The sequence below is a fragment of the Rhea pennata genome, chromosome 8 (genome assembly GCF_028389875.1).
Source record: "Rhea pennata isolate bPtePen1 chromosome 8, bPtePen1.pri, whole genome shotgun sequence".
In the NCBI taxonomy this organism is placed as follows: Eukaryota; Metazoa; Chordata; class Aves; order Rheiformes; family Rheidae; genus Rhea; species Rhea pennata.
In genome coordinates, this window is record NC_084670.1 from 22557847 (window position 1) to 22583033 (window position 25187).

Genomic DNA, 25187 nt, shown 5'->3' on the forward strand with positions numbered 1-25187 from the left:
AGATTCACATTACAAAAAAAAAAAAAAAAAAAAAAAAAACACGCACCCTTTCCAGGTCCTTTTCCCCCTCTCCCAACTGCAGAAATCGCTATAACTGCTTAAGGGAGGCAAAAACTAAAATGATTCAGTATCATACTATTCAATTTCCCCCATATTAATTCTCCTAAATATCTCACGTATCTCAGTATCAGGCAGAAAGATGATAAAAGCAAGTCCTTTCCAGAAGCAACACAATCTAAAAAACAGAAAAATATAGCAGTTTTTGAACAATAGAGACAGCTCTCTGTTCTACTTCTTTCAGCCATTCCTAATAGGTTCTGTAAGTCAAAGTTTCTATGCTGTGTTAATATTTGACTAAAAAAGATATTTTAATCTGCATTAAGCACTCCATTTAAATGTTGATTTTTACCTCAAATACTTCTTCATCCAGAATCCTGGTTCCAAATACAGTGATGCCATTGGTGTCCACAACTGTTTTGTCACTTCTTTCAAGTGGTTTTGTGGTTTTTTTGTTACAGTCAACAATCATGGTAACGCTTTTCTTTTCCACACTAATAGCTACTCGATGCCACCTATCAAGAGAGACATATTTCTGCTGTAATCTCTATTTTAAAAATAGATCAATATGCTTCTAACAAGAACATTTATTACAGATTGGGAGACAGTCAATTGTATCAGCTATTGAAATTATAAAGTTTTAAACGTCTACATTTTTTCCTTCTTTCATACGTACACAAAAGGACACACAACATTTTGGCTATTTACTATGTAAAGTTCTGTTCCTTAGTACAAAGGAATCTGATCTAAAGCTCACTGTAAGAATCCTATATTAAATGAAGTTCAAGCTGGCCTTCCCTGAAGCTTTAAACAGATTTTATTTTCATGAATGTGTTTGGTTTTCCAAATTACATACGGAATTAGTTGTGCAAAAATATTTCATCAATATTTCATTGGCTGAGTGGTGAACTCTTCACTATTTACATTTTACTATTTGTGTTCTGTGACTAATCACCAACGCTTTATCAAATTCTGTTACTTGCCTATTTCAGTAACTCCCATGGTGTAGAAGTTTTTCAAAAATGGACAGCAGTTCCAATATTGATGTTTTTGCAAATACACATAATTAGAAATGCTTGCCAATATTCCTGTAACAATAGCTCTGTCTACATAATTCACCAAAAAACTGAATGAAGTGATTGGGAATACTGACAAAGAATTTCACTTTAAAGACATTTGAGAATAAAATCTTGTACAGTTTGCTGAACTGTGATATGTGTTTTATGGCACTTTATTACATGACAGACCACATTAATTTAGTGAGGCCATCTACAATGACAACTAACTCAGAGCAAGAGGTAGACAATTTATAATCTAACATGGAGTAAACAAGTCATAACATCTTTGATAGACAAGGCAAGAAACATCAAAGAAAGTGTGTTATATTGGTAACAGGCAAGAAGGCTGGAATCAAATGATTTTAGGTGCCGTTTTTTGGTACTAAGTGTCTAAACCAGAGAGACAGCTGGGATCATTGTTAAAAAGAGCTTCTGTGTATCAAAAGAAACACCTTAAAGCTAATGCAGTCTGACTGCTAAACAGTATCACTGAGCTAGAATGCTAATTCAGTGTTTTGTCTTGAATGCATTAAACATTATCATTATGAAAGCAAACTGTGCATACATCCTCAGGCATATTACGCCGTTTACACTTCTTTCAACGTATCCCATTTTGAGATGAAGACTGCTGCCCTACAACCACCACAGAACTGCTGAGTCAGATGAAAATCGTTGGTCAACCTTTGGCAAGTATGCAGAAGCTCAAAGCATGAAAACATAGCACACTGTGGACTGCGTTGACTACCCTTTATTTATAATTGGTATAGTCTCATTGTGGGAAAATGCACACAGCTAGGTTTAGTTCATTTTGATTTCTTAATTTTTAATCAGATTCTCAACATTTTGGGTGAAATTCTGAAGCCTGTGTCAAAGCTTTGTTATTTAGAGGAAGCTAATAAAAAAAAGTCTGCTGTTTTGTTCTATTACATCTTCTTCTGGGGAAATACATCAGTTTATTGGGTTTCATGGTACAATTTCATTTTGTGGTAACACAATGGCTAAAAGACAACTACATTTTTGGTTTTTATCCTTTACTGATTTATAAATGTAAGTCTTTATTTCATTATAATTGAATTTATTTGCCCTTTCCTACCAAGTTGCTTTCTTTTGCTGCAATAAAAGTTCATTCTGTGTAGCTCTGAAGGCTGTGGCTGTTCTTCTAGGATTGCAGCACAATAAATAAATAAATAGCCTCTGAAAGGATGAATATTCCTTTAAAAGTAACAATAACGAATGTGAAAAGCACTAGAATGGCATTCCCTGAGAATGAGTGCATGTCCACAGAGAAGAAGTTAGTACATAAAAATCATTAGCATCTGTTTTTAAATGCAGTATGTGTTTGGGACTATTCTCTTTTACTGAGGGCAGGCAGAGTATGAGGTCCTTGCAGCTCTTCAAAGTAATCTCCAGTTCATTCTGCCCTAACTTCCTCAGATAGAGGCATCTTGAATCATCATGTTTATTCACTGGATTGCTTCAGCATAGGAGCAATTCTGCATGATCCTATTTGCCTTCATTCTGCTATGACCTTCTAAAGGAGAAGACAATCACAGAATGGTTGAAGCTGGAAGGCATCTCTGGAGACAACCATTAAAGTGAAACTATCCTTGAGTTTTTTGAAAACAGAGTATCCTCCTATACCACCAAGGAAGAATATTTATATGTTTAGTTTTTATGTAGTTTTAACTTCTGTGAGTATTCCCTCTTTTCTGATTTATGGAAATGGCAAATAAGAAATGTTTGCTGGTTTTATTTGTAGCTATGTATGCCAGTTGAAGCTGGAACTGCATAGTGCTGCAAAGATCCCTTAATTTTGTAACACTGCAATCCTGTCTGGAAATTCTGCAACGGATTGATTTTAATACTTAGGGTATCTGTTTGTAATGACCATATAATCATAGATACAGTGGTCTGTGATAGTATTTTTTTTATGTTAAACTGTTTATTTTACACTTACTTGCCATCAGCAATGTTGACTGTTCTGAAAAGAGGATAATCTTCTGGGGCAGGTTTTCCATTTTGGTCTTCAAACAGAAAGACAGGGGATCTACCAACTTCAACACCTACTTGCTGAATTCCTTGTTCATTGTAGACAGATAGAAGGAAGGACTGGATACCCTTTTTAGGTTTTACTGTCATTAATATTGAAAAATCTTCTGGAAAGTCTCCATCTGTAAAGATGAAAAAAGTCTATGAACATTTACATTCTGCTACAAGTATGCTCTGCATCCAAACTGCTTGTTTTTTTTTCTTCTGCAGAGTAAATACATAACAAGTTACATCAGAGAATTTTTCTCTCTTCTTATTTCTTTCTGGTCTCACTTTACTTCCCAAAAGGCATACCTTAAGAGTTGTTAAAAACTGGATTTATAAGACTACTGTGAATTTACGTGGAAATACCATATATGCAAGAAACAAAGTTTCAAATTCATTATTTTTTCTATTCTTCTTTTTAGAAATTCAAGTATACGCTACAATTTCAGTCAACAAAATAAGCATTGCAATTACAGCAAATACATTATCATACAGTATCACAGAATTGGTAAGGTTGGAAGGGACCTCTGGAGATCACCTAGTCCAACCCTCAAACAAGTGGCCTATACGGCGATTGAACCCACAGCCTTAGCATTATTAGCACCACACTCTAACCAACTGAGTAAAATCGCATTCTCAATTATTTGATCTCCCTTGATGACCTCTTGTTTTAGTTTCTCCCTTGCAAATATATACATTCATATATGTGTATATATAAATATTTCAATGTTTCCAGGATTATTTTGTGAACAACTTATTGGAAAAAAAATTACATACATAGTCTTATTTAATGCGAGTTCCAGGCAAAACCAAAGAGCATTTTATTTTCACTTGTTCCCTGATACTTTCTCTGTGAAGTATAAGCTATGTATCAACCATTGTTTCAACTTTTACAACTACAAATAAACAAAATTAAAAATGGATACTACTCATCTATAAAGAGGTTTACAGTCAGTACTGCTCCTGTTGAATCTAATTGGAAATCTACATTTGACTTGAAGTGAAAGTTTATTAGGCTTAATAACAACGAGTGTAAGACTGAGATTGTAAAAGACAGAAAATACACTGAATCAGCGTGGATGCAGCAGGACTTTAACATGCTAGCAATAGAGGGACTGGAATCTAACCATAAAGTTGGTATATACATTCTTTTAAAACGTGTAAAACTGCAGCTTTGTATGCATGAGCATATGAGTAAAATGTTCTTAAATGTTTTAATATTACAGAGTAAAATAACAGAGTAAGTATTAATAAAATATTATAAATTACATTTTGTAACAAATAAAAGTATGAAAAGATTCAAGATTTAAATCCAATTTAGGAAGTCTTCTTTTCTATTGGAGAAAATCTAGGGCTGTTTCTAAAACAGGTATTGTGGGAGAACTCTTCAAAGATTCCATGAAGTTTCTCCTGAAGACCAGTTATTAATGGCATTAACTTGTCAATTACAATATGACACTAAAAATGCATTAAAATGTCATTTTAAAAAGGACATACTACTCTATTCTAAAATAGGAAATCCTTAGTCATACATTTATTATATTGTCTGCTACAATGCTATTTTGAGTGTTTACTACCATCTTTATAACTTTGTAGTTACACAATGTTGAAACATTGTAGTAAGGCAGACCAATTTAGGCCTTGTGAGATCTCATTTTGAAGGGATTAAAGGTCACTACAATAAATAGGAAACATTTTACTGATTCTGATGTGCTTTTTGTCAAGATTTTTAATGATAAAGCAAAGCTGTTGGTTTAAACTAATAGCTTAGTATTTAAAATATGTTACAAGTTCTAACATTAGAGTAACTAGACGACAGTAGAAGTAGAAAGAGAAGAGATGACTGTGAAGAAGGAAGGACAGACATGATTTGAAAAGCACTAAATGCTTGCCTTGTGTGAACTGTAAATCTGAAAGATACACTGAAAATTCTTAAGGCAGGTGACACTAATTCACCTAGCCTGAGCATGTGCTCTTCCATCAGGTAACATCCCGGGGCGGGGGGGAGGGGGAAATAACTGAGGGAGCTTTCTAAGAAAAGTGACTGAAGATGTGTCATGTGCCTCAGTTCAGTCATTTTGTGCTGTATCTGACATAACACTCCCAAATGTTCTACCTTGTACATACATTATATGATTATAAGTACACTTCTTTCAAACAGTTTAATTTAAGAAGTCAGAAAATGAATAGCATCCTAATAGAAAGTCCATTACAAATCTTTATGGATGGCTATGTACAGTTCTTGGATACCTGTCTGAAATAGTTATCAAAGCCTTCTCAACCACTTTTAAATTTCTTGTCTGGAACAGTTGTATCTTAATATAATAGAAATCGTATGGTTATTTTTGAACAATACCAGAAGGAAAAACACTAGAAAAACTTTGTATAGGCATGAGTTGTTATTCCTGTCATTCTGGTATACTTTTGGAACAGGTAACTAAGAAAATATAAACAAACAGTACAACAAAAATCTGAGCACTTATCTGAATGATTCTTTACAACTATATAACACCTTTCAGCCAGTGAAATTAAGGCTCACTATATTCTGGGAAGCTGGTAAATATTATTAGATCCATTTTTACAGATGGATATACTGAGGCTTCAAACTTCTGTTATTACTAACTTCCTCTGAGCTACAATAACTAAAAGATTACTTAACTGTAATTACCAGATTACATAATTAAAAGATACTTCCTGACTAGTTGTGGAAGTTAGATTAAAGCAAGCATAGGATACATTACAAGTTGTTGTTTTCTTTAGCTAAAATGATGTTTCATAACTCAGTCTTGTATTGGGCATTTTCTGTAGTCTTTCCTGTTTCCTCTGTTAAAGAGCACTGAGTAAAAGCTACATAGTCACCCAAATATCTTCAGAGAATATTCTCTGAGAAAGAGGTCTCCTCCCCTCCCCCCTACCCCGTGGTGGGGAGAAGATTCCTCTTCCACAAAATTCAAAAATAAGTAATTACCATAATCACCTCCTAAAAATGTTTCGAGGTTCTTTATCGATGCAGACAGTAGTATGACATTTTTCTATATCAAGGTTTTGTGATGGTTTCTTTTTACACTGTAAGTAAATAATGCTTTTTAGTTCCTCCTCACACAGAAGTGTTGCAACAGATACGTGAAATTGAGCAAGCTCATCCCAGCTGTAATGTAGAATGTAGAAACTGAAAGCATTAAAACAAAGCATGCCTAAATTAAGGTTGTCAAAGGCTACAGAAATTTAGATGTCAGCAAACAACACCAGGTACTTATTTGTTCTGGCATTCAAGAATGAAATGAGCAATTTTTGCTACAGCTGACAGACCTCTTGGTGCTACAATTTCAATCAAGGATAAGTGCAAGTTAACCCAAGCTAGATTCTCAGGCTTTGGCTTAGCAGAAAGTACTTGTTCTGTTCTAAACTTTTAAAAATGTCAGTGATTCAGAATCAGTTCAGTCTTTGTCCAGTTATATTTGAATGCTCACTAGAAGTTCTGCTATACCACTTAGCTTCAATGAAACACGTTGTAAAACTTTGAATGTAAAGGTGCCAATTTATTTCATTGCGTTGTTTTTCAGTATACTGAATCATTTTTGCATTTTTTTTTTAAGGAAAGACCAGTCCATATCCTGCTAACCTTACTTAGGTGAGGTAGTAATTTATTACATATATAGTCACGCTAATGACAATGCAGACTATAATATGCTACTCAGTGAATGGTATTTTCAGCCAGACAACTCTTAACTTATATGCAGCTTGGGTGAGATGACATTCAAAAGTGAAGAACTATGAACAAAATTAATATAAATATATTTCTGTAGTGAATTTCTCTTCAATTTTCCATTACAAATAAAAAAGTGAACAGATAAGTTAAATGAACATATAAAATATATATGTATACACATATATATTCTGAGAATGTTTTTGCAATCACCAACTACAATTCATTTCTACCTCTGCAGCACTGCTCCAAAAATACCTGCTTTTAAATGGACTGTTCCTGAAACTGGAGGAAGAAACTTAAAGTCACCAAACAAGCTTCCTTTCAGATAGAGTGATGAAAAACCGGTAAAATAACTTACAGGCTAATTCTGCCAATGATACAGAATCTGGAAGAGAGTTTTATAAATGAAGGCACTAAAAATGGCTTCATTCAGTGGGTAAGGAGAATGTTCTTATGCAAAAACAACTAACTGAGGGTAACAGAAGTGCTTTATGGCACTGATGATAGGCTATGTGTTGTGCTTTAGATAGTGTGAGAACACAAGCAATAAGAAAATTTACCAGAGTAATAGCTTTCTGACAATCTCACCTGGGTACAGCTGCTTTGTTGGGGCACTGAGCTGTGCAGTTTTTGAAACTCTGTAGGCAACATCTGATCCTTTTGAATCCCTTCTATTTGTGCAAAATCCTGCTGTTCTTGATACTCCTTCTGGTGAATTGTGAAATTCTAATGCTTTTAGCACATCAACTGGTTCAGCTGAAAAAGTAACAGAAATAACAACAAAGAGAATTATTCACCTTGCTTTTTTACAGTGTGCAGCCTTTAAAAAGGAAATGAATTTCATTGCAAAAGCATGTGTGTAATTATAACAGTAGCAGCATCCGGTTTTGATTTACTGTAGATAACTCCTACACAAGAATATTGTTTTAACAGGATTATTAATTTTTCAAATATGTAAGATTTCATCCCATCCAGTATAGTAGCTATGATCAAATATTTGAACAGCTTGACCACAGATTGAAAATCATCATTTCCCAAATGCAGAGAATCTTGGTTAGTGAAACTTGCAACACACATTCTTTTAACAAGAGATTTCTAAGGAGTGGAACTGATTTAAAAAGCTTGCACAAAACTTTCAGAAGCATTCAGCTAACAATAATCTGCTGCCAGTCTCATCTGTGACTAATATTAAAATATATTCTGATTACACACAACTACCTTCTCAGTCACAAAGTGACAAGGAAGAGGCTAACCTCTTCCCTCATCCTGTTAGAAAAAGAAAAATTTACCTCTTTTGCCTGCAAGGAGTGAAAGGCCTGGTCCAGATATGGGGAATTACCTGGGGAAGGAAACTTCCACCTTTACTAACATCAGAAAAGGGATATACTTAGATGGATCAGGGTTAGTTTGACAAGGACATTTGCAGAGGGGTGATCTTCAAGCAGAAAGCTAAAAAAAAATGAATTAGTAGCATGGCTATTTTCTTTTATTTGTATCCACTATTTGTCTGGATCAAGCCTTTCTTCAGATCTTTACTTGGGAAGATCTAGTTGGTCCTTAAAGAGATGTGATATTCTTTGTTTATAGTATATAGTTTGTTTATAGGACTTTGTCCAGACTGGTCTTGAAAACCTCCAAGCATGGAGGTTCCAGAGCCTCTTTGGCAACCTGTTCCAAATCCAATGTGTTCCAATGCTAAAAACATTTACTTATATCCAGTTGAAACCTCCTGTTTTAGCTGATGCTGGTCATCTTGCATCCTCCCACTGTGCAACTCTGAAGAGCATTGCTCTGTTTTCTTGATGATAATCCTCTTAGGTATTGGAAAGATGCTTTTAGATGTCCCCTAGAGTGTTCCCTTCTCCAAGCCCATTTCCTGACATCTCTCCTCACCCCAGTCCCTGAGCATCTTGGCAGCCATCTGCTTTACTTGCTCCAGTTTATCAATAACTTTTGTGCATTGGGGATTCCAAAAGTGGTCTAATGACTGATGAATAAAGGAGATGCGTCTCAGTCTGCTACCTACACTTCTTTTGCTATAGCCCAGTGCTGGCACATAACTGATTCATATTCAGCCTACTGTTCAATAGAAGCCCTAGGTCCTTTTCAGAAAAAGCTGCTATCCAACCAGTCAGTCTCTAGACTGTACTATTGCAAGCGGTTATTGCATCTCAGCAGCAGGACTTCTTATCTGCTCTTGCTGAAGATATAGAGCCTTATTCCCAACTCAAAATTCAAATGTGCTGCTTCTGTAACTAACAACATACAGTTGTGGATCCAAAGAAATCCAGACCTGCTACTGCTCTGAGACCAATATGCTATTATTTTAAAATATAAAAGTAAACTCTTAATAGATAATTTATCACAGTGGCAAAAGGGTGAAGTACAAATGGACAAACACTTCAACAGAGACAGCGACATGACGTAGCCTGCCTACTGCATATATTTTTCCTGGGAAATATTAGGGTGTTCGTTCTCATACTCCTTACAGACCTTGGCTTCACTAATTTATTTTTCTAAATGGAAACAGAATTTTAACTGACCATTCCCCACTGGGATTATGCTGTTGTCTTTATGTTGGCAAACGATCTGGAAATACAAAGTTCTAGATGACTTTCACTGTTAAAGCTGAGAGATTTGTTTGATAGATGTGTCCCTTTTTCATGTTTTTGAACTGCACCGTGGCATTAACTACAGCCAATTTATTTTCTGTTATTATTCATTTTATGAGACAGCAAATGTAGATTTCAAACTCAAAATCCATCGTTTGTGAGTATTCATTGTTTGCGATTATTCAACTATTTGAATATTTACCAACAACAAATAAAGACTGTGAAAAAATAAGAAAAGTGATAAGCTAATTAGAATCACTGACTGAAATGTCTGTACTTATTTTTTCTTACTATTATATACTGTTCTAGCCAGTGTTACTGTTTTTCTCTCACTGTAGTTTCTCAAAAATTACTGTGGTATGTTCTCTATCAATAGAACAAAATGAAGCTTAAATATTTCATATTATTGACCTCCTGGCATTCTCAAATATTAAGCTGTCAACTCTGTGGTTAAATTAACTTTAAATCACACCAGAGGTGTACTCTTAAAAAGACATTTTCCTAATCAGCCTAGAATGCTTTTAACTTATTCTATCTTAAAATATATTCATAAAAATGCTTAAGTGACCTTCTTTAAAATGGTTTCATATCATTCAACATCTTGTTTCCATTTTCCATCAGATGTTATTAAATACAGACCCAGTAGCCAAGGTTTGTAAAAGTTAACACATTTTGAATGAATGTTACAATTTACACCTGAGTCAACTCCATGACTTAAACCAAAACCACATATCCTACAAATTCAAATAATTTCATTTACATTCTTAAAAGTAAAGTATCAAAACCTACACATTGTTGAAACGTTAGCTCTACCTCTCTGTTAAGTGCTGCCTAAATATTTTTTATGGGTATAATGCCGTTTCATGAGCAAGGTAATGATTCATACTATAGCTGCTCCACATGCTTCTAAAGATACTACCATTCTGAAGAATTTTCCATACTTTTTTCTGTTAATTGATGGGTATTTTTGCTGCATCTATAATAATTTAAAGGGGTAAAGTAATACAGAAACAGTAACTGGAAATATCAGTACAAATTCCAACTGGCTGCATAAATCAACCACCGCTACATTCCTTTTTCCTTTGCTCTTTTCTACAATTTGTAGCAGATTCTTATTCTTCATTCATTTTTACAATAGTGGCTACTCCTTGCCTAGCTGACTGGAAGGGTATTCACTCATGAACAACATTATTCATTGCTCCTCACTAGTTCTGCTGCTAGAAAACTTCAAGTCAAGAAACAGAACAATGATAGAGTAGAGCAATTTTCAAATCACAAATACCAAATAATCATAATAGTAGTCCAGAAGTGACATTTATTTCCACAAACTGCAAGTCAAGGGACTTAATAGCAAAAATATTAGAGTGACTTTACAATGATTTGTAGATAGAAAAGACAAGGTATATGAAGTAACTTAAGCAAAAAAGGTAGTTGGTTTTGTCTAACAACAACATAACTGATTTAATAAAAACAAGCTATGAGTAACAGAAATTGAGTAACAGAAATTTATGTAATATGTTTCAGATAAGCACTTTGATAGTTAAGTAGTAGTGTGATTCTAAAGTGCTTTGGATAATCCAGGCAGGAATGTATATCCTTCTATGATCTTCTTTATCAAAAATTTGCTTTTGATAGAAACCTACACATCATTTGGACATGCCTATGAAATGAACTGGCTGACTGAATTTGTGCCTCATTTTCACCTATGTTTTTGCAACATTCTTGGGTGTGTCATTACTTATCCCAGCCTTTAGTCTCATGAAGTGTCCAAATTAGGACGCAACCAGTGGTGTACCTCAGCTGGGAGGTGGCAGGCATGAAACTCTCCTCACAGCTGTTATTGTCACCTTCCAGCTGAAAACAACATCTCAAAATCCTTGATGACTCCACTGTGCATATTCAGATCATCCACATAAATGCCTCTACAGAAAGCGCTAGACACAGTTGCTCTCAATGTTACAGTACAAGCACATACTTCAGTCTAAGGAATCCAGTAAAAAATAAGATGAGTCTTGAAAAATAGTAGAGCTTAAATCACAGCTGGTTAGAGGTATCACATTTGACTTTGACCTACAAAGTAGGACGAGAATTCCTCACAAAGAACCGGCCTGCTAAGAAGAGCATGGTGGAGAGGGAGAAAGAGCTCACCTAGCCCAGTACCAGCCTTGGCTGGAAGCTATCAACTGAACTTGTGGCTCCTCTCTGCCACTTTCTGGAGGCTCTGCAGTGCTCAGCATCACCGTTCCTTGGGAACTCCAGCTCTTCCCAACACTTTTCCTAAAATTTTCTCTCCTCTAGCATTCTTCCCCTAGAGGATTTCTGGGAATGGTAAGAAACAGACAGAAATAACACCAGTGCTAAAGCCACAGGTTAGGATTACAGCTTGTATTTATTTCCAGCAGTGTTAATGTAACCTAGACACTGGCAGATTTAGAGTCTCTCACAAGAGCTTCCTTACAGTGCCTATCATTTAGCTTGCCTAAATGATTTTACCCTGCAAGGATAAAATGCAAGGAAATAACCAGTAGATAACCATCATGCAAAAGCTCTGTTCACCAGTCTTGGGGAATGCAATTACTTCTGCTTGCAAAACAGTCACCAGCTTTAAAACTGGGCTGTGTTTGCATGGCAAATTTGCCAGAGATTTACTATAGAAGTTGGTCTCTTCATGCAGATGTTCATGGCCACATTGGACTGCTGCTTGCAGGCTGCCTCCTAGGGCCAAGTCAGCCAAACCCCCAGCATAATCTTTCTTTTCTTTTTTTTCTTTTTTTTTTTTTTTGGGGGGGGGGGGGTGGGAAGGAAGCCTGTTTGTCAGGGCAAATCCTTCACTTTTAGATGAGTATCTCGTGAGTATCAGACCACATTCAAAAAGCAAGTTTCTACTGTGCTGTTTGTCCACTGATAGAGAACTAATTGCAAAGGATTGTTCTCCTCCCTAAATATCCTAGTGCAGAGCTCAGCAGCATATGTCCTTGATTCAAGAAAGAGAGTTCAAAGAGATATATACAACTTTGATTGAACTAATGGGCTATGCCCAGAAGAGATGGGAAAGTACCTGGAAGAGAAGAGTTTAAAAGGGCTGGAGTATCTGGAAAGATATTCTTTAAATATAACTTCTCTCTTTCTCTCTCTCTCTCTCTCTTTTTTTTTTTTTTTTTTTTTTTAAGATGGAATTGTGTGAGATAAGATTACAGGTGTTGTAGTATTTTTCATCATGCTAAAGAATTAATTCATTAGCTACAGCATAAGTACCTTGCTTTCAAAAATAAAGATGTGAAAGCACTAGATACATTTAATAATGTGACAGCCCAAGCACAGAAATAACTTTTTTAAATATTTAAACTTATAGAGCCAAATTGTGGTATTCATTATCATGGTATAACTGAAGTAAATCCATTCACTCAATGAACTTTTCACATTTATACTAGTATGAATGAGAATATCAGGTTCAGAGTATTTCCTAACAAACGTAACACCTAAGCAATATTTAATCATCTTCTTTTGTTTTCCCTTTAGCTTTCTTCCACATGGATTAAGTAAAAATGTTAGTTGGGGGGGGGGGGGAAGGAGCCACAATGACAGAGATGTAAAATCTTCTAAGCTACTTTAAATGGTACCAAAATTGTGCAAAAGTATCTTAAGTAAGGAAAAGGAAACCCACCTAAAACACACACCTCTGCTTGCATCTCTCTGCTTAAAATAAAAAAGAAAACATCAAATATTGTGAGTTCAGTAATATGATTCTGATCCAGGTCTTGCCAAACAAATTAGAAGCATCTACAAGACAGAGGATTTAAGTAATTGTGAACTGGATCACACTGTTATACGAAAGCCTCATGTGTTTTTTGTTTCTTTGAAGAAGAAAATGCATGAAGAAACTGATCTCCAGTTTTTGTCATCATTTCCAAGCCTAGACATCCTATTGACATGAAGATATATATTCATTTTAAAGCAGCATATGTAGAGTTACCTACGACAGCTTTTACATAAGACAATGCAATTATAGATTGAAAAGAAACTCTGTAAATATCTGTACATTTTGATTGTATATTCGCAGTTAGAAATATCTGAGTTTTCACTTCCTTCCATAAACCGTAAATGGTTGAGAGAGACATGGAGCTACTGGAGAGAGTCCAGTGTAGGGCTACAAAGATGATCAGAGGGCTGGAGCACCTGCCCTATGAGGAACGGCTGTGAGAGCTGGGCCTCTTCAGCCTGGGGAAGAGAAGGCTGAGGGGGGATCTTGTCAATGCTTACAAGTACTTGAAGGGGAGCAGTGTCAAGGGGACGGGGCCAAACTCTTTTCAGTAGTGCCATGTGACAGGACAAGAGGCAACAGGCACAAACTGAAGTACAGGACGTTCCACCTGAATACGAGGAACTTCTTTACTGTGACAGAGCACTGGAACAGGTTGCCCAGAGAGGCTGTGGAGTCTCCTCCTCTGGAGATATTCAAAACCCACCTGGACATGGTCCTGTCTAACATGCTCCAGGTGACCCTGCTTGAGGGGGCAGGGATGGACTATACGATCTCCAGAGTCCCTTCCAATCTTAACTATTCTGTGATCACTGTTAACACTGATACTGACACTATACATGTGGATCAAATTCTAGTGAGTTTATATTGCATAATACTTAACAAGTAGTGAATTGTCAATGTGATTATTTGTGGAGTTAAGTGGAAGCTGGCAAAACAGCATATTCTTATTTTTTAATATGTTAGAATGCAATAAATAATCATCACTTATTACATAGGATGAGAGAAATCTCTTTCACTCTGATTTCCTGATATATCTGACCAGGAATCTGTTACCTAATGTGGCTCTCCCTTTCTCCTGGCAAAAACTGCCTGTAAAGGAATTTCTGGGTAACAGCAACACAGGTTATGGAATTAAGGGCATGAAGGACTGGAAGTTGTACAACAATGCAGAAGCTTTAGATGCACAACCTGTGCTGATGGCTTATTTACCATGGGACACCAAGACGCCTTCTCAAGGGAGAGGATCCCAGTTTTTTAGAATAAATTCTTATCATTCCACATCTATGTATGGGAATGCTTCTTGTAGGTGAGCAGATGACCCTTAGATAAAGCGATTCACATTATGTGAACAGGACAAAGTGTATTAGAAACAAGAGAATCTGACTTAGTACGGCCAGGCCTGGTTCTTGGCATCAGGATTTATTTAAATGCAAAAGGAGATGATAATTACACCTGAACTGTATATAATCATATTTTCTCAGTTTATAATGTAAACTATCTGTAACAGAGATCATTGCAAACTGAAGTGATCAATGACAGACAATAAAGACTCTTATTTATGCTTCAGCAGCCACTATTAAAATTCTGCATTGTGACAAAACCCATTTACCCTCCAAAGGCCAACTATATGGAACACAAGAAAGATGGCTCAAAACATCTAATGTTAGCAAATATGTCTTTGGATCTACACCAGCTATTTTGGATGAAAGGGTAAAACATACATACATAAAAGTATGTTTGTATATATAGGGGAGTGTGTGTGTGTATACATATGTGTTATATATATGTACACACACACACACCTTTCTAGCTATAATCACCTTGTAAAGTTAATTATCTTTAACAACTTTGCAGTTATGAATAGGTTTTGATTTACAACAGAAGGTTTTAAGAGCTACGGTTTTCTAACTGCTCACCAACTGCAATGACAATCCAAAAATTCCACATGCGCGCTAAAGCACTCTTTGCTGCCTTTGCTGTATATAGCCAAAGTGATGCAATGTGAAACCAAAACATTTGGATCTATCCAAGGTCTACCACATATTATTTACCTCTGCCAACTACTACAGCCAGTTAGCCAGTTTTCTGGCTGCAAAGCCAGAGGTAAAAAAACAAAATGGAAACCAGTAAAATAACATCTTTCCATATGATCAGTTTCTGAAACTAGCCTATAAACTTAAACAATTAAGCTTCTTAAGTAAGTCTGTTTCTGAAACAGTTTTGAAAGAGCCAGAGTTATTTTTATATTAATTTTTAAAACGTTTTTGGACCAGAAGCCTCTCTATGAGTTTTAACCTAAAATAAATTTTTCTTTGAAAAACATGAGAAGAACCCTGACTCATGAGCCTTGTGTATCAATGTACTATTGAGAGAGAGATAGAGAGAGAACCAAATGATGGAAACAACATCAAAATAGCAACTAGGTAAGGTTTACTCAAATTAGTCTAGTCAGAGACATTAATGTAAGTATTAAGCATGGTCATTAAATGCAATACAAACAGAGCTCCACAGATACAACTAAGTAAAAAGTTCTGTCCCCAGTCATTCCAGGCAGCTAATGTGTATGTGTCCATCAATTTACACTTAAGCATATGAAATGCTTGAGCTGCTGTTCGTCAGCATACATATTAGCATCCACTCACAGTATCTGGCCAGTAATTTTAGTCTGTTTCTCTTGCAAATCAGTTGACAAATTTAGTGTCATGTTTGTTTCATTTTTAGCTGTAGAATGACCTAGACACTTCACTACTAGAAATTTTTTATTTGCTGAAGAATAGATTTTCAGCATACTTTTGCAGTGCTTCCTCAAAAATGCCTTTTTTTGATCTATACAGGCTAATTATCAAAAAAAAAAAAATCTAACCATCCTTTCCTACATAAAGCTCTATTGAAATGCAGTTTACAGGTCAACTCTGAGAGTGACTGCATTTCCCCACTACTGTGGATATCACTCAGTATTTCATGTCTAACTTAGATCTTAAGAGGTCAAACATCTAAAGTGATCCTATCACTGTTGTTCTCAGTGGTCCTCAACACACGTGGATTTAAAAGATATTCCTCATTCAAATGAGAGTTCTGTTGAGGGAATTTGACTATTCTTTTAAGAGATATCCAAGAAAAATCGAATTGACAATTGTACTTCTTATCTAGGAAGTCCCACCGCCTTGAATTTTCTTCTCTTCTGTGTAGAACTTGCTGCAAGCCACACACAATCTTTAGCTAGAATCTAAAACCTGAACCTTTTTGTAGGTGATCCTAAACTTGGCATCTATTCTCTTTCAAGCTGTATATCAAATAATTTTAGCTGCAGTTAGAAGTGCCAGTTAACTAATGACTGAACAGTTCAAGACATACTTTTATGGTAGATTGTTTTTCTCTGTATCCCCTATCAGCTCCTGTACTTTTAATAAAAAAGTGAAGCCTTGAAATGAAGCTGTCCAGAATTGACATGATAGTAAGGTGACTGCTGTGGTAACCTTTGACTCTAGAATTCATTCCCATCAGGGGATGACTCATTTAGGCTTAAAAAAAGTTTTCTTTTTGTTCAGGTGCCTAATAAAACACAAAAGTTAAAACTCTATTGATATTTAGATTTTGGTCATGTAACACCTGGGTTTTAACCTCTTAAGTTTTTTTAAGAGAGTTCAGGCACAATGATCCTTCTCCATTTATGGGTTACATTCATCTACATTATTTATAAAATGATCCTGGATAGTATGGCAGCAGACATATTTAAAAAGCAAATAATAACAAAACTCAATGAAAAAAAACAAACCAGTGTTCATTTACTTTACATTTATATGTCTTAGAAAACTCAATGTGCAACCGTTTGCTTTATTTGTAATACCTTTAGTAACCATGACCTTTCTCTTTTCAAATATAATTAACATTATTGATTTTCTTCCTAAGTTACCATTCTCCATCAGCAATGTCCTTCTTTTGATTAATGTAAAAGTGAAAATTCATCAGAAGTGACCACAGAAATACCCTATAACAAAGTCACTTACTCACAATTGGCAAGAGACAAGCCAGTAGTAGAAAACAACTTAATTTATCCCCATAAAAAGGAATTATCTGAGACTTTTAAGACTAAGACTGTTTCTAAATCATCATTATTTTACTTTATATTTTTCCATGGAAATATATTTCATTCTGCCAGTAAAATCTGTTTCATTGGAAATACTGCAAAACCAAACCTTAAGAGTGTTGAAACATTCATTTTTAATCCTAAGTAGAGTGTTTTTAAAGCTTAGTCCAGTTTTATTTTACTGTATCTGATCATTTAAAGAGTAGAAGCTAATATAGCCCAGTAGGCTAAAATATGCATATTTGGTGGCTACTGATGAAGGGACTTTTTATATTTCTGTAAAAGATTTTCCAAATAGGACACCTATGGTTAGATTTCTAGGTATATATTTAGAAGCCTATATAGAAAGTACTGACTGTTCCACAGTTTTTAGAAACCATGGTATCTATTAAAGGCATAATAGCCTGCAGTTAGTGACTTTTCTTAAAGTTTTGAATCTTCATAACTGTAAGTGCTGATTCTCAGGGCTCTCCATGCATTCTACAAGTGGCCAAATTGAAAACTACTCTGATGTTACTGATTCTAAGTAACACTTATTAGGAGGCCAAAGGTTTGATAAAGATAAGAGTTAAAAATATTTCTCATGAACAAGAAAAATTCTCATGAGGAGGTGGCTAAGCTTCAATTTCTGCTGCTGACCTCTTAGAACAGTGCTGTCAGGCCAGAAAGAGAGAGGAAAGATTTTCTTTGCAAATCAGTCTTATATAGAGATTTTATCAAGTTCTTCTACACAGGTTTATTCTGGCTGCCATTTGTCAAGCTATTTCAGCAGTTTTCCTACTGTGAAATCTGATAACTCTTCCCTCCCTCCTTGCATTCCTTCTTCCAGATAATTAGTTTAGTTTCCATCAATAATTAGCAGCAATTTATTTTACTGCTAAACTTACAAGAACATAAAGAACAATAAATACTGCCATTGTCACAAATGGTCAATAGGGAAGAGTTTACTAGTAGTGTTAGAATTTGGATTTGTTACAGACTACCAGTTTTCTGACATTTAGGATACTTTGCAGGATCCTGTTAAGCAATACTACAGGAGTAAAGTCCCAAGAGCAAGAATTGAAGAGCGTGCAACATTCAAAAGGCTTAATTCAGCTTCCTCGTTCTTAGAAGGAATAGACTTTGTTACCATCTCACTGCAGGTCTCATGTCCCAAGCAATGACACCCTGCAGTTCTGCCACAGGTGTCTAAGCCCCGAAGAAAGTTCAGACACTTCTGTCCTTAACACTTCCTACTGCTGGCTCTGGGCAGTGCAGCACTTCCTTAGTGGCTTTCAGGATTGGCACTCTGAGAACTGTCTGTCTCCCTACTCTGCACTGAGACTCTCTGGGGCACATAACAGAATACGCCTTTTTGGGACCAAGCATCTCAGCTTTGGTTCTGCAGTGCACATCATGAAACTGCCAACACTTTTTACTGGTGTTAACCAAAGCACTTTACAGAACTGGATAATATGAACTCTATTTTGCAGGTTGCAAATGCGAGGCACAGCATTTTCAAGACATAAAAATGAATCTGATTAAACTGCCTAAAGTAATCTACACGCTGCTCCTGTAAATCAAGCTATTTATTCTTAGGTGCTCAAATATGAATTTATAAGATTAACTGAACATACATTGCCAAATATATGCTTTGAAAGGTTGTTTTAGTTGTTACAGTTATCCTACAGCTTATTTATAAAATAGATCATTTAATCAAGCTCTTGGTTGGTGGCATTTTGGTGGCATTTTAATCATTTCAGACTAGATAGTTTAGTTACTCTGTACTTTTATTACTTATTCACTTGTACTGACTACAAATGAGCATTTAAGACTTGATCCTGACTCCATAAAGTGTTTCACTTGTTACCTATAAAATATTGGGCCAGTTAATCATCTGGTGTATTGATTCATCATTTTACAATATTTTAAGCTCTGTCTCAAAACTTCTGTAGAGTTATTCCTATTTTGCATCAAAGCGGATTATACCAGATCTGCAGCACAAGTGTCTAACTAAGTTGAGGCCTCTGTTAAACATTGAAAAAATTCTTTTTGGACAGACAGTGGAGGCAGTATTTCCAACTGTGAAAATCAGCAAAACAAGTATTAAATTCTTGGAGTATCATGTTTCTATTACCATAGCAAAAAGAGACACAATCTAAAAATGGTCATTGCTACAGTAAGAGACAAGGTGTGCCCTCAGCAGTTAAATATGAAAGAGATTGAGGACACTTAAACCAAAGGTTTGTAGATAAACAAAGAGGTATTTATTCAGAAATATCCTAGTAGGTTTCAAAGAGTTTTCAGATGTGGAATGTTTGCACATTTTTTAGCTATATGCATAGAATCATGTTTAGAAAGCAAAGCACAGCTAAGGAGAACATTTACAAGTAGTGCCATTTAAACTAATCCTATTTAATTGGCAGTTAGAGAATCCTATTTAATTAGATAAACATAAATGATTTTTTTTTTTTTAAATCATGGAAGGTGAAAATTTTACCATACTAGCATGATGTTAAAAGTATAACTCCCTTTTTGACAGCAAGGCAAGCAAATCAACTCCAATTCTGTATCCTATTGAATAGGACTGAGAAGAAATTTTACTTTACCAGACAGCAAGATTGTAAAACTTTGAATGTTTCTTCTTCTTTCCCCCCCCCACTATGAATGCTTGTTAATCTGCCAGATTACTATGATATTTTGATTAGATATATCAAGTGAGTAGGTATAGTAGAGTCAGTAAAACTTAGACTGCAGTGAGACTTCAACAAGGTAAGCATGATTTGACTCGTAACATAGATTTATCCTTATTATATGCAGGCTTTACCTGCCAGTGATATCATTCATGGCAGGATCAGGGTCTTCAGACTTTTTTTTTTTTTTTTTAATCATATTTTATAATACCTCTTTCAATTCAACCTGGTAGCAAGCACTTTGCCCCTCTAATATCAGCTCTGCCAGAAAACTTTTATTTCACACACTGTATGCATTAACACTTTGACATGCACCGAAGTCCCAGATCTAGAATTTACAAAGATTTTTACAACCCCTTATGTGTAATAATGTGCTGAAAAGAATTCAAGTGCTGCCAGCTTCTACTACTATTGTAACAACAAAGTCAACAATTAATCCTTACATTTACAGTCTGTAAACTTGGTATTTAATTCTGAGTAGTACAGTTATATGCCCTCACAATATGCATCTGTGTTCATCTAATTCCTTTAAAGCCACTGTCCTCTACTGTGTCCATTCATCAGGCAAATCTTTATCACTGTATGAGACTTCACATTCCTAAAGCAATACAGATTTCTCCCAAGCTCTGCTGAGTTTATTCTCCCCTATTATCAACAAATAGCCAGAATAACAATAAATTTATAAATGCTGGGAGGATTTCTTCTGAAAAGAAGCAGAGGGCTTTACTGAGGAAAGAAAAGCAACTTCTTAATCTTGCTGGCAGATGGAAACCCTACTGTTCACCACTGTACAAAACAAATCTGGGAGAGACATAATTGCTCCAATGTGTTTTAGGTATAACTTCACTTCAGCAGTAATGTCATGCCTCTTTTATTACACCGCAACCCCATAGGAATTAAGGGCCCTATTTAGAGGGGATCGAATAGTTATGGGCAAAGCAATTGCCATACTGATTATGACCACTCCTTTGCTACATTTTAAAACTGCCAGAGGCACCAATTTTACCAGCAATTTTTTTTTTTTAATTCAGCAATCAGAAAACACTACAGCATCAGAACAGGTTTTATATGAGGAAAATTTTTTTTCCTAGTAACATTCAAATAATAGTTGCTAGACAATAAAGCCAAAATCACCTAACCTTTGTGTGCAAGTTACACTTGTTAAGATGTACACAAAAATTAAAGTCAGGAAGTATTCATTTTCTTTCCTGCAGAACTAGTAAAAAGAAACAGCCTCATTTAGCCTTAGTTCTACAACACATCAGTCATTTTTTCTTTGTCAGATGTCTATTGAGGTTGAAATAATTACTTTACTTTAGAAACAATTTAAAAAAATCTGAATTATATAGCAGACACATGCATGTAGTTGTTCTTTGGACTTTACTGGGAAGACAGGACCATTTCACCTGCTGATCCCTGGGACTCAAACAAGCTTTTCAGCTGGGACCCACTAACAGCTACTCAAAATCTAATCAAATCTCCCTTTGATTAAATCACTTTTGCTCACTTTGTCACTATCTACCTCAGAATCCTCTGTATTCCTTCTGTTTCTGGAGGTTAATGGTATTTTGTTAAACTAAAATTAATGCACAAAAATGTTACTGTAAAATAAAGGAATGACAAATTTTTACATTGTTACAACCTTAAAACTGCATCTATAAGTTAAAAGTTTTACATCACTAATAGTCAGTTTTGAGAAGAGATATACACATTTCTGTTTTAAAATGTCTTTTTGTAAAGGCTGAGCGGTTAGATATATTAAACACCTTTCATTTTAGGAGCAGACCTACATCTTTTCAGTGCTACTCAATACGCAATTACTATCAAGCAACAGTGTTAGGTGTGTTGCTGTTACTATTGGGCCCAGTTCTGCATTCCTCCTGCACCTAGAACTCCCACTAGTTTCCAAGGATGTTTGGGGGAAGCACAAGGAACCTTTGTATTTCCTAAGACGACTGTAAAAAATATGCACACTATATTAGAAGTAGATCTGCTTGTCCAGACATAGATTCACTTACACAGAAGGTCCAAAATGTATTTTCTACATATAGCTTCATAGCCTCTTTTTCAGGTAGGATTCTTAATATCATTTTGTACCCATAGTAAGAGTTGGATTTCCATTTGCTTGAAAAAACTTATAAATTGATTTTTCATTTCTTGCTGATGAAATTTAAATCAGTATCACAATAGTGCATTGATGCCAGACTGTTACCAAAATTTATAGTGTTGAAGCCATGCCATTTTGAGTAAATGAGTTTATTCATTCCAAACACATTACCAACAGATTTAGTATTAAAGGTGAGGAGGGAGAAAGAAAATCAAAGGATGTCTTTTAAAATATTGAATTTTGTTTACTTTTGCCGAGTCATAAAGCAAAAATATTTGCTAAAAAGAGCTGTTTAAGATCTAGCAGGCACTGAGCTGACCAAATATGAGTCACTAATTTCTCCATTCAGCTTCAAACTTCTATAACTTTTTCTGTCTAAAGAAGGAACAACTCAGGAGCCCAATCAGAAAACTCCCACATTTGCTTTCTTGGTACTATGAAAGGCACCCCATATTTGTCTTTCTTTATGTTGAAAAAAGGAAACTTGAAAAAAAGGCAAGAATTTTAGGAATTTTTTGAGGTTTCTGTAAATGGAACAGATTGTTGTCTTAAAAGAATTCATTACTATGCGATTAGCACTTTATATGAATGCACTATGTAAGTTTCTTTATGTAGGTGCAATTTATAAAAACACAATCAAAATCAAAGAATATAGGATTTAACAGAGCTTATAATGTCAATGATTCATATTTTACCCTAATCAAACATTGCATCATTTGCATTTAATTTTTACCCCCTTAGTATGCTATTTTGTTTTCTCAGTATTTTCTCTCTCTTACTTTCAAATGTGAATCAGTATATCCTATTTTATCTTTGAACCACTTTAAATAAGATTAGAATACATAAAAGACTACTCAGAAATATCTCCCTTGTACTCCATTAGAGAAATTAGGTCAAATTCTACTCCCTCTGTAGTCAATGGAAAGACTCTTACTGACTTCAATAACAGAGCAAGCCCTAAACACACAGCTCCCTGTAGTTTCTAAGCAAATGGCATACTGTACATCAGGAAGGTTGAAGTACTGAGTTCTGTTCAGAATGTTTCAAACATGGGAAATCTGAATTACATTTCTGAGATGACCTTTATATAGGAGACCAGAGGAAAAGATTTTTAAATTATTTTTTCATTCTCAATACAGCCCTCAAAAACAAATCAGTACACCTAATATTCCTGAAAATATTTCAGTAAATATCAGCTAACTTCTGCTGAATTTTTTTCTGGGCTGCCTGGCTCTAGACTTTCATTTAATTTTTTTTCTGCATCCAACTCACCATGTGAAGATAATCTATGTATGGTTAACATATGTATGGTTCTATAGTGATGGGTCACATGAAAAGTGGCATAAAAATCTATCATGGCTTTGTCTAGAGTTCTTCTTGCATAAATTTAGTTTCAAGACAGTAATGAGCAGCCAAGTAGTCCCAGAAGCTCTGCGAGGTTAATTCATCCTGGGTGTACGAGCACTGGAGCCCGTGGAATTGCAACAGGGATGAAATCTGACCCCCTGTCAGAAGAGGGGGCCAGCAGGGGGCGGAATCCCTGATCGATGTGACACCGTCCAAACCGTGCCCAGGTGCGCAGGGCTGAACGGAAAGCCTGATCCCCCCCGCTGTGCTCCCACTAGTGATTCAGCGGGTGGAAATTCAGAAACGGAAACCCTCGTGAAAACAAGTACACTTGAAAAGAAGCGTACGTCTCCGCCGGGAGAAGCGAGCGCCCCGCACGGTGCTCGGGCGGCCAGCGAAGGGAGAACCCCCGGCGCAGGCAGCGCGGCCCCCAGGCGCGCCCAGGGGCCCCGGCGGGAGCGCGGCGAGGGCGGCCCGTGCCCCGCGGCGGCGGGCGAGCGGGGCCGCCCTCGCCCTCCCGCTGCTGCGGTGCCGCCGCTGCCCCGCGCCGCACCCGGCTCGCCGTGCGCGCAGCCGGAGCCCGCGCGGACCACCTGCGCGGCGCCCTCGGCCGGGGCGGGCGCAAACTGCGCCTTCTCCTCCCCTCGGGCCCCGCAGAAACAGTTTGCCCACTGCAAGCCGCTGCAACGGGAAAAACAAACGACCGCGGAATGAAGGGAATCGGGGCGGAGAGCCTCCACCCCCCAACCTCCCCCTCCCTCGCCCCTCCGCGGAGAGGGCAGATACTTGTCGCTCCATTTCAGCCCAGGCTCGGGGAACTTTATCAGCTTAATGACCGAGTTCAGCAGAGCTGAAAGTCGCAGGCGCACTTTATGACTTCAGGGCTGTATTTAGCGCTGCGAGAGCCCCCCCCCCAACCACTCCGTTCAACAAGTGTCTGTTCCACCTCCCCAGCCCGCCCGCGCGTCCCCTTCCCCGCGCGCAAACCGCGGCCGAGCCCGAGGGACGAGACCCCCCGACCCGCCGTGCCGGGGGCCGGCGGCGCTCAGCTCCGCGCCGGCCCCTCGCCGCTTCACCCTCATCAGTGTTACCCCAATCAAACACCGCATCATTAATTCTTTTTTACTCCCTTCGGTACGACAGGCCCTCCTGAAACACGGCAGCAGCGCAGCCCGGGGTACCCCCTCCCCGGGGGAGGGGGGCGACTGTCCTCGCCCGCTCCCCGCTTCTTTCTTACCTCCTCTGACCTCCGCAGCCCGGAGAAGGAGGGCCAACGTGATGAGTACGGTTGCGGCGGAGTCCCAGAGCCGCCTTTTCGTTTTCCACCTTGTGGACCATCTCTGCACCTCCATGCTGGGCGCCCACGAGTGTGAGTTAAACCCGGGCGCCTTCAACTTATACCAGCTCCGTCCCTTCCACAATATTCCCAGAGAGGACTTCTCCTATAGAGCCATACGTGAAATACCAAGGGGACTGCTGGGGGAGAGGGGGTCTCTCTCTCTCCCTCCTCGCCCGGCCTTGCGCGGGCCCCTCCGACCCGTCCTCCCCGGTGCCCTGCCTTCAGACTGAAGGCAGATGAGGGGCTTTAATCAAACTGCAGGGAGCTCTGCATCCCCCTAAAGGCTTCATCCCGTCAGAGGGCTGGGCGAGAGGCTCCCAGCGGCCACTCCCGGCAGCCCAACTGACAAGCCGGCCGCCGGGCCGAGGCCAATCGCGCGGCGCCGCCGGCCGCCCACAGCAC

The 25187-nt window shown here is 37.4% G+C and overlaps 1 protein-coding gene across 1 annotated transcript in view; it reads right to left on the minus strand.

Annotated features, from left to right (window-relative positions):
• Nucleotides 1-24972, minus strand: part of COL11A1 (collagen type XI alpha 1 chain) — a 163070-nt gene extending 138098 nt beyond the window's left edge. Inside the window, exons 1-4 of the mRNA XM_062581998.1 lie at nt 24684-24972; nt 7447-7614; nt 3073-3286; nt 410-572 (exon numbers count right to left, since the gene is read on the minus strand). Of these exons, the coding sequence (XP_062437982.1) occupies nt 410-572; nt 3073-3286; nt 7447-7614; nt 24684-24798 (660 nt within the window). The 5' untranslated portion in view covers nt 24799-24972. The remainder of the gene's footprint in view (nt 1-409; nt 573-3072; nt 3287-7446; nt 7615-24683) is intronic.
• Nucleotides 24973-25187: the final 215 nt, after the last annotated feature.